Source organism: Haemaphysalis longicornis, unplaced genomic scaffold, assembly GCF_048455015.1.
Source record: "Haemaphysalis longicornis isolate Haplotype H1 unplaced genomic scaffold, Haemaphysalis longicornis Haplotype H1 scaffold_3, whole genome shotgun sequence".
NCBI classification, from domain to species: domain Eukaryota; kingdom Metazoa; phylum Arthropoda; class Arachnida; order Ixodida; family Ixodidae; genus Haemaphysalis; species Haemaphysalis longicornis.
In genome coordinates, this window is record NW_027526335.1 from 43,475,698 (window position 1) to 43,484,791 (window position 9,094).

Below are 9,094 nucleotides of genomic sequence, written 5' to 3' on the forward strand. Positions count from 1 at the left end.
CAGTATTGATCTTTAAGAAATGTCATGCACAACAATAAAAGAAATCAAACAGTGGAGACATTTTCATTGTGGAGTCAACATTTGCAACATTCGTGGTGACATCCATTCACGACTATATGCAGGCATATTTTCCTATGTTAGTGTCTGTCACTGCAGCACTAACCAACGTACTGTCTGCCACACGATAAAGGAATCCAATATAGGAAACGAATATCGAACACAATGGAATAAGATTGTGAATGTAGGCCACATTTTCGTAAGACCAGCATTGTAGGCCGACACGAGGATCAGCTAACAAGAGAAATCATCGAGGCCTACCTGATTGTTTCATCGAAAGACAAATGGGATAGCAGAGCTTCCATAACACTGACAAATAAAGAACTGAAATTGGTATCCAATGACTAGTTTTTGCCTTCCTAGAGTGCCTTTTTTAACGAGGTTGTTTGAACTGCCATCCTCCACTTTTTAGTTTTTAGTCTGTATTGTATTTTCTTGTGCTCCTCCCCTTTCCCTCTTTTCTTTCGTTCGCAGTGTGCCGTCCCGTATAAAATCGGGAGTTACGGTGAAAATAAACGAGTTGATAGTAGCGCCGTGTCCCGTCCACTTCGTTCGTCCTTGTTTCTTTGCGCGTACTCAAACGTTCAATCTTTAGCGAAACGAGGTCAGAGAAGGGCGAATTAAATTCCAGGAAACGAACATATCCGGGAAAAAGGCCCGAAGTGGAGTGGCAGGGAAGGCGAGAAGTATTTGACTTTGGTTCGACTATTGTGTGGGGAGAGAACTTGTTTTTCATGATAAGGGTCCAAAGCGACTCACTTTGTGAAGCTTGGGAGCATTAGTGGGACGAACAAAAGTGGAAACATGAAAATAGCATAGGAAAAGTTGTTCGAGGATGCCAGGGAAAGATAAAGAGTAGTCTGGTTTTCACAGGCGGCGGTCCCTGAATTCGAAGCTTTTCGGATAAATCCGAGTTCACAAAATTTTTACCGGCGAGGTTTTTTCGGATTTTATTAGATTTATCCGAAAACGCAGAACCCTACCTATAGGGCACCGGGCTTCCTACGGGATACCCCCTCGATGACTAGTAAATTAAACGTGAAAGCTGTGGAGTGTTGTGCAACGTATTCTCCCGCAGTTAGGTTTGAAGGCCGCAGCTTTCCGGAGGAAAATTACTGGGCTTAAAAATGATTCAAATAAATGCGAATACGATGCGTCATTTAATCGAAATTACAGCCCAGGAACAAAACGCTGACAATTCCCTCTTATAAGTTAGTCATTCGTTCAGCCACCCGATGCTACTTTTTTTTCTCACCCTTTCCCAATTTCTTCTGGGGCTAAGCGAGTATGTTTTAATTCCTAATCCAATTCGAATTTGAAAATTCTACGAGTGTGGGGCGACGTTGTTTTGGAAGAAAGATCTCGTAGCGCTCAAACCGCATCCAATTTTATTCCGCGCCAATGACCGACACATTGCGCACAAATTACTTTCGCAACGGAGAAAAAAAGAGCACAAGCCCAAAAACGTTACCTTTCCCCCCTACTCAACCAAGTAAGATGAAAAGAAAGAAAAAAATTTAATATCGTCGGCTCACCAAAGCAAGCTCAGCAGTTGTACGCTCCATCGCGAACATTTATTTTTAAATTTTCCCTTTTGTAAAAGAAGAAATTTAAAAGATGCTGGGAATGCTGCGGGAATGGCGCTCTGACGTTGCGAACTCTACAACTCGACTCCCGCACTTTGTCTTATATATTTTTTTTCTCAACGGTGGCGAACGTTCCGCGCCGACCCCTGGCCATGCCTCAGTCGAACGCGGCCCAATGCGAATGGAATTCCAATAAGGGACCACCGAGTCGTCGTCGTCGCTCGCCTTGGGAGTCAACAAGCGCCAGCCAGAAAGCGGAATACGTCGGCTTGTTTATTACTACGAACACTGCAAGCCCATACGCGTACGAGGCGCGCTGCAGCCACCGCGAAGAGCGGCGCGGTAGGCCTGTAATTTATAACAACGGAGGCGCTAGCGAAAACACCTGTACGGCAAGGTACGCGCGCTCATGCGACGACGGCAGCATCAACGGCGTACACGCACACTGTTGCGACCGGGCGGGGGCACCCGATCCTTACTCCGTGGCCTCCAACATACGATGGGTAGCGTGTATGAAGCGAGCGGCCAGCCGGTGTTGCAGCCGTGAAGAAGTCCAGAGCAGTAGGATAACGTAACTGTTTACTTCATAGCGAGAGGTGAGCCGAAGCCAAAAAAACATACAATGCCCCGACGGGCGAGGTTACCATACAGGACAGGAGCAGAGCGACCGCATGGATTCGCTGCTCAGACAGGAATGAATATCAGCGTTTGTGCTGCTTCTTTTATACCCAAAAAACGCCCCCAAGAGTAACACGCCACGAAATCACAGACACACACACGTGTCCATAGTTCGCGAGTCATGGCTTCGCCCCTCGTGGCGTCCGAGAGAGGGGAGAGAGTGTCCTTGAAAGGTGCCGGGGTCGCGCTATCAACTCTGATCGCGCTGATAGGAAACGTCTAAGCCGGGAAGGTCAAGGCGGGATTCTCCGACGCGCAGGTGCCTGAAGGGTGTGGCGCTGGCAGCCGCCGGAGGCACATTGCAAAGCGAGGTGACTGACCCGGCATGTCGAGACACGAAAGTATGATTCACCAACACGTGGGCGCACATGGTCGATTCCCACGTGGTCGCTGATGCGGAAAAACACGTGTTGCTGGCCGATTCGTAACAGCTTCTCCGCCGGGGGTCCGAGATCCCGATGGATAAGGGTCTTCAACCGTTGTCCGGAGGGATGCTTTCGCAGGGAAGTGCTCAGCAGACGCTCGACTCTAGGCCTGGGCTGTACGACACCGTGCTGGAGCTTCACCGGGCCGATCACTGGACGAGAAGTGGCTCCCCAAGAACGTCTCTGGATTGGTCAGGCAAGCAACAGAACAACACAGCAAGACACAACCGCATCTCCGGCAAGTGCGAAGACAAATCCACACTGAAGATCTACCAGGCTTTTTTGTTGCGAAAAAAATACGCTAATAACCAACTACACCAGTTATATTTTAGCCCAGCAGTACTTTAGACAAGTGCACAAACCTGAAAGGTGACATTTCGTGTGATTGGAAATGTCCTACACAAAAAAAACGTAATCGTAAAGGGCGAAACCTGATTCAGGAAAAACAAAGAAATTTGAGAAAGTCAGGCGTCAACAGGCCATTTCTCGCCTTAAGGACTCCGACTTAAGCCATCAGCGTTGCCATTCAGTTTCCCCTTTTTGTACCGCACTTCAAACGTATACTGCTGCAGAGCCAGACTCCAGCGTAGGAGGCGACCGTTCTTTGAGGACATCGTGTGCAGCCACGTGAGAGGGCAGTGGTCGGTCTCTACTATAAACTTCGAGCCGGCGAGGTAACAGGCCAGTTTTTGCACCGCCCAGACGAGACACGCACACTCCTTCTCGGAGGCGCTGTACGCTTCTTCACGAATCGTCAGCTTACGACTTGCGTACAAGACTGGGTGTTCCTCATTGCAGTCAGCTTTCTGACACAACACAACCCCCATCCCACGGTCACTAGCATCACACTGGACCACGAAGGGCTCTGAGTAGTCTGGCGAGTTCAGCACAGGGTGGCTAGTTAGAGCATTTTTCAGGTCGGCGAACGCCTGCTCTTTTGCCTCGTCCCACGCGACTGTTAGCGGTTCGTTTTTCCGAAGCGCGTCGGTCAGAGGGCTAGCCAGCTCAGAGTACCTAGGAATGTACCTCTGATAGTAACCTGTGATTCCCAAGAACGACCTAATGTCTGTCTTGGTTCGGGGCTGCGGGAAGTCTCGGATTGCCGCTACCTTAACTTCAGAAGGTCGGCGATGACCCCTACCTATAACGTGACCAAGGTAAGTGACTTCCGCGCGTGCCATTTGACATTTAGGTGCCTTGATCGTTAAGCCAGCTTCACGCAAACGTGAAAGCACGGAGCGCAGGTGTTCCAGATGCTCTGGCCACGAGGCGGAATAGATAGCCACGTCGTCTAAATAGGGCAACGCAAAGTCGTCGAACCCCCGTAACACTTTGTCCATGAGACTTGAAAAACAGTATGGCGCGTTTTTCAGCCCAAAACTCAAAACCTTTGGTCGGAAGGTGCCCATGGGGGAAATAAACGCCGCGTACCGGCTAGCTTCCTTCGTCAGCGGAACCTGCCAGTATCCCCGCACCAAGTCAAAAGTGGAAATGAAGCAAGCGCTGCTTACTTTCTCGATACGTTCTTCTATGTTCGGTATCGGGTAGGTTTGGTCTCTGGTGATAAGGTTTAACTTCCTATAGTCTACACATGGTCGCGGATCCTTTCCAGGAACTTCAACCAGTATCAGGGGTGAAGTATAGTCGCTCTCGCAAGCCTCTATCACATCCAGAGCCAACATTTTCTGGATTTCAGTTTCCAGAATTTCGCGCTGTCGCGGCGACACTCGATACGCTTTTGAACGGACGGGCTGGGAAGACGTAAGCTCGATGTCATGCGTTAAGAGGGAAGTTCTGCCGGGCTTATCCGAAAACCGGTCCGAGAACTCTTCTAACAGTGCCTCCAACTCGCGTTTTTGGTCAGGCTCTAGCTCCGCCTTTGTTACTAGGTCGTTAACGAGGCTACTCGTGCTGTCATGGGTAAGCGGCCCCAATTCCGGAATATCGGGGGGAATCTCCTCGGGTATGTTAACTAGCATCTGCACCACCGCTTCCCGCTGCCTGTAGGGCTTTAGTAGGTTGCTGTGGTATACTTGCTGGAGCTTGCGCTTTCCAGGTACACTCACAACGTAGTTCGTTTCAGACAATTTTTGAAGGATTTTTGCCGGGCCTTCCCACTGAACCTCTAGTTTGTGGCGTTGAGATGGCCGCAAAATCATTACCTGGTCTCCCACCTCAAACTGACGTGCCCTGGCTCCCTTGTCGTAGTAGGGTTTGGACTTTTTCTGGGCTGTGCTCATTGCGGTGCCCGCTAGCTGCTGTGCCCTGTGCAAGCGGTCCATTAGCGAGAGTACGTATTCTACAACCATTGGGTCTTCGCCCCTACCTTCCCACGATTCCCGGAGGATGCGGAGGGGAGAACGTAACGAGCGCCCGTAAACAAGTTCCGCTGGCGTGAACCCGGTCGTCTCGTGAGGAGCCGTTCTCAGAGCAAACATCGCTGCCGGCAAACACAGCTCCCAGTCAGTCTTTCGTTCGTAGCACATGGCTCTGAGAACGCGCTTCATTACTGAGTGAAGCTTCTCGACAGAGTTCGACTGAGGATGGTACACGGAACTATGAATGAGTTTTACTCCGCACTTCTCGAGAAACGTCGTCGTTAGTGCGCTCGTAAAAACTGTGCCCTGGTCCGACTGTATCTCCGCCGGGAAGCCGACCCTCGCGAACACTGACAGTAGGGCGTTCACAATTTCCACTGAGCTCAACTCCTTCAAGGGTACGGCCTCGGGGAACTTAGTAGCAGGACAGAGCACTGTCAAGATGTGACGGTAGCCAGAGGTCGTCGCGGGCAGTGGGCCAACCGTGTCGATCACGAGACGGCGAAAGGGCTCCGTGATAACCGGCACAAGTTTCATGGGCGCTTTGGTTTTGTCTCCCGGCTTGCCCACTCTCTGGCACACATCACAAGTGCGCACAAAGTTTTCGACGTCGCGAAAGCATCCTGGCCAGTAGTACTCCTGCAATAGGCGGTCTTTCGTTTTTCGTATTCCTAGGTGCCCTGACCACGAGTTGCCGTGTGCGAGACGCAACAAATCCTGACGATAGACCTGTGGAACAACTAATTGGTCAAACTCCACCCCTCTCCGGTCTCGATACTTGCGATAAAGTATCTCCTCCCTCGTCTGGAACCTTACGTTTTTTTTCGCAACCCCTTCAGTTACATTGTCCAGTAACTTTTCCAGCGTGTGATCTTTCTTTTGCTCCGCGCCCAGTGCTTTACTATCGACGTGCAGCAACCGCTCTAAACTTTCCGACGTAGGTGCCACAAAAATCTCTGCCGGAGAATCATGTGTCTCGGTTGGACGCTGCTGCTGCTCGACACCCGCGATCTGAACCTGCAAGGAGGCAGACTGGCCGCGTTCGGAAGCAACGTCGGTGCTAGTCTCAGCAAGCTTCCCAACCTCCTCTTTTCGCGAATCCTTCCTGCTTTCAACCGCCACCTTTGCTCCGAGTTCGCGAGCCTTCGAGCGCGTCAGCGCGAACACTATCCCTTCCCCGAAAACGAGTCCCCTTTCGCGTAGTAGCTGATCGGACCTGTTCGAGAAAAGATACGGATACTGCGCCGGAAGGCTGGGAGAAACAGCGGCCTCGGTTTCGAGCTTTCCGAAGGGACCATCGATGGTTATCCTGGCGATCGGAAGACACACGCCTTGTGCCTCTACGGCCTGCTTTATCCACGCGCAATCGCCCGTGAATTGATGCGGTTCGACGTAGGACGGGTGGACCACGTCCATCGTTGCTGCGGAATCGCGAAGAACTCGGCACGGTTTGCCGTTAACTGCTAGCTCGCGTACGTAGGGCTCTAAAAGTTGCCTGCTATCCTCATCCGGATCTAGTACGTGAAAGACTAGTTTTCCCTTTTTGCAACTAGCGGCGAAATGTCCAGTCTCGCCGCAGTTGTAACACGCAGCCTGTCTGCGCGCTTCATAGGCTTTCTTTCTGCGCTGCTCCTCAGCGTCTGCTGCTCTCGTTTCGTTGTCGTGGCCAGTTTCTCTATCCCCGACAACGACTTTCCTTGCTCCACCGTCTACCTGGGGAGCTCTGCCTTTCGGCCCTGACTTATCAAGCCTCGGCCTGAACTCTTTGTGGCCGTCTTTCGGCCCCTGCGCACCTCGACGTGCGACGAACTCGTCGGCTAGCTGAGCTGCCTGATCCACAGTTTTTACCCCTGGCCTATCTTGCACCCAGAGTCTCAGGTTCTCTGGTAGACGGCGGTAAAACTGCTCAAGACCGAAGCACTCAACTACCTTGTCGTGCTCTCCGAAAGCTTCTGCCTCTTTGAGCCACTCTTCCATATTTGCCTTAAGCTTGTAGGCGAACTCCGAGTACGACTCGCCTCTAGCTTTCTCGGCTTCACGGAACTTCTGGCGAAACGCCTCTGCTGACAGCCTGTACTTACGCAGGAGGCTTGACTTTACTTTCTGGTAGTCCTCCGCCTCCTCCTTTGGCAAGCGGGCCATCACGTCGGATGCCTCACCTGGCAAAAGCGTAAGCAGCTTTTGCGGCCATGAGTCTCGGCTAAACTGGGCCCTCTCACACGTACGCTCGAAGTTGACCAAAAAAAGACCGATGTCTTCTCCTACCTTGTAGGGTCGCATTAGGTCACACATTCGCAACGTAGGTCGCTCAGTCGCCGCAGACTGCACGCTGCTGCCGCTCTGACGTCTAGGTCGAGACGCCTCGACGTCCAGACGCTTCATTTCTAACTCATGCTGTCGCTTTCTTTCCTCCTGCTCCTGTTCTCGCTTTTTTTCCTCGCGTTCCTCACGCTGGCGCTCAGCCTCTGCAGCCTGACGTTTATCGGTCTCCCTGTCATTGATCAGCTCAATGCACTCAGACAGCTCGTCATCGTCAGCCCCAACAGCGAGTATAGCCTCTATCAGCTCTGGCTTTCTCAGCGCGTCCGTAACATCCAAGCGCAACTCTTTTGCAAGCTCCAACAACTGCGGTTTTTTCAACGCTTTCAAATTCATGGCCGGTCTAGAGTACTGCTTTCCCACTGTTCCAAAAAAATGTTTTGCGCGAATAACCCACGCGACAAAAACAAACGCCCTACCAGCTATCCTCAGAAGCCTGGTAAAACTCAGTGAAGAAAAGTCCCGCACTCACCCTTGACCGCCGTGAATTCTGCGAAGTCCGAAGCCGCCTTGACGTCCGTGGTGTTGGGTCTCGCACCGCTGGCTCCAGGTGAAGTTGTCATCCGACCGCTGCCAACCAGTTGTTGCGACCGGGCGGGGGCACCCGATCCTTACTCCGTGGCCTCCAACATACGATGGGTAGCGTGTATGAAGCGAGCGGCCAGCCGGTGTTGCAGCCGTGAAGAAGTCCAGAGCAGTAGGATAACGTAACTGTTTACTTCATAGCGAGAGGTGAGCCGAAGCCAAAAAAACATACAATGCCCCGACGGGCGAGGTTACCATACAGGACAGGAGCAGAGCGACCGCATGGATTCGCTGCTCAGACAGGAATGAATATCAGCGTTTGTGCTGCTTCTTTTATACCCAAAAAACGCCCCCAAGAGTAACACGCCACGAAATCACAGACACACACACGTGTCCATAGTTCGCGAGTCATGGCTTCGCCCCTCGTGGCGTCCGAGAGAGGGGAGAGAGTGTCCTTGAAAGGTGCCGGGGTCGCGCTATCAACTCTGATCGCGCTGATAGGAAACGTCTAAGCCGGGAAGGTCAAGGCGGGATTCTCCGACGCGCAGGTGCCTGAAGGGTGTGGCGCTGGCAGCCGCCGGAGGCACATTGCAAAGCGAGGTGACTGACCCGGCATGTCGAGACACGAAAGTATGATTCACCAACACGTGGGCGCACATGGTCGATTCCCACGTGGTCGCTGATGCGGAAAAACACGTGTTGCTGGCCGATTCGTAACAACACACAGCCGCGCGCGCTAGCAAGCTCCCCTCCTCTCCGGCCGCCCTTGTTACTTCTTCGCATTGTACCCGCCTCCTCCCCTCTCCTCCATCTTCCTAACAAGCCCAAGAGAAAACAGGGGGACACCATGGTTAACTGGTAATAAATTGCGCTGTTTTGCCTCTCGCGGCGCGCGCAACAAAAACACGGACATGCCGCGGCGCCGCGATCGGCGGCTGTTTCTTTTGAGAACACGTCGTCGGCGTATTTCCCGGCTCGGAAGCCCGCTGCCACGAAGGATCGCGCGTTGCGGCGGCCGCGGAGAAGCGGGCGACGGAAAACAAGGCCGTCAACAACCCGGTTTCTTCGAAGTAATGCCTGGTAATGCGCCCTCGGTCCCCCTCTCTCCTGCGGCGACTGCGAGAGCCGCCGTGGACCGTGCTTGTGGCTGGCTCGCCAGTCGTGGTGCGAAGCTGCCGCGCGAATG

At 52.6% G+C, this 9,094-nt stretch overlaps 2 protein-coding genes across 2 annotated transcripts in view; both read right to left on the reverse strand.

Annotated features, from left to right (window-relative positions):
• The window catches only part of LOC144174348 (P protein-like), a 358,011-nt gene that overhangs the window by 94,816 nt on the left and 254,101 nt on the right, over nt 1-9,094 (reverse strand). The window lies entirely within an intron of this gene.
• LOC144174347 (uncharacterized) lies at nt 2,111-8,615 on the reverse strand. The gene has a single exon (XM_077702997.1). The coding sequence runs from the start codon at nt 7,717-7,719 to the stop codon at nt 3,238-3,240; it is 4,482 nt and encodes a 1,493-aa protein (XP_077559123.1). The 5' UTR covers nt 7,720-8,615; the 3' UTR covers nt 2,111-3,237.

Bases quoted from the DNA above. Each gene is read 5' to 3' on its own strand.
- LOC144174347 (XM_077702997.1), bottom strand. From the start codon at position 7,719: ATGAATTTGAAAGCGTTGAAAAAACCGCAGTTGTTGGAGCTTGCAAAA.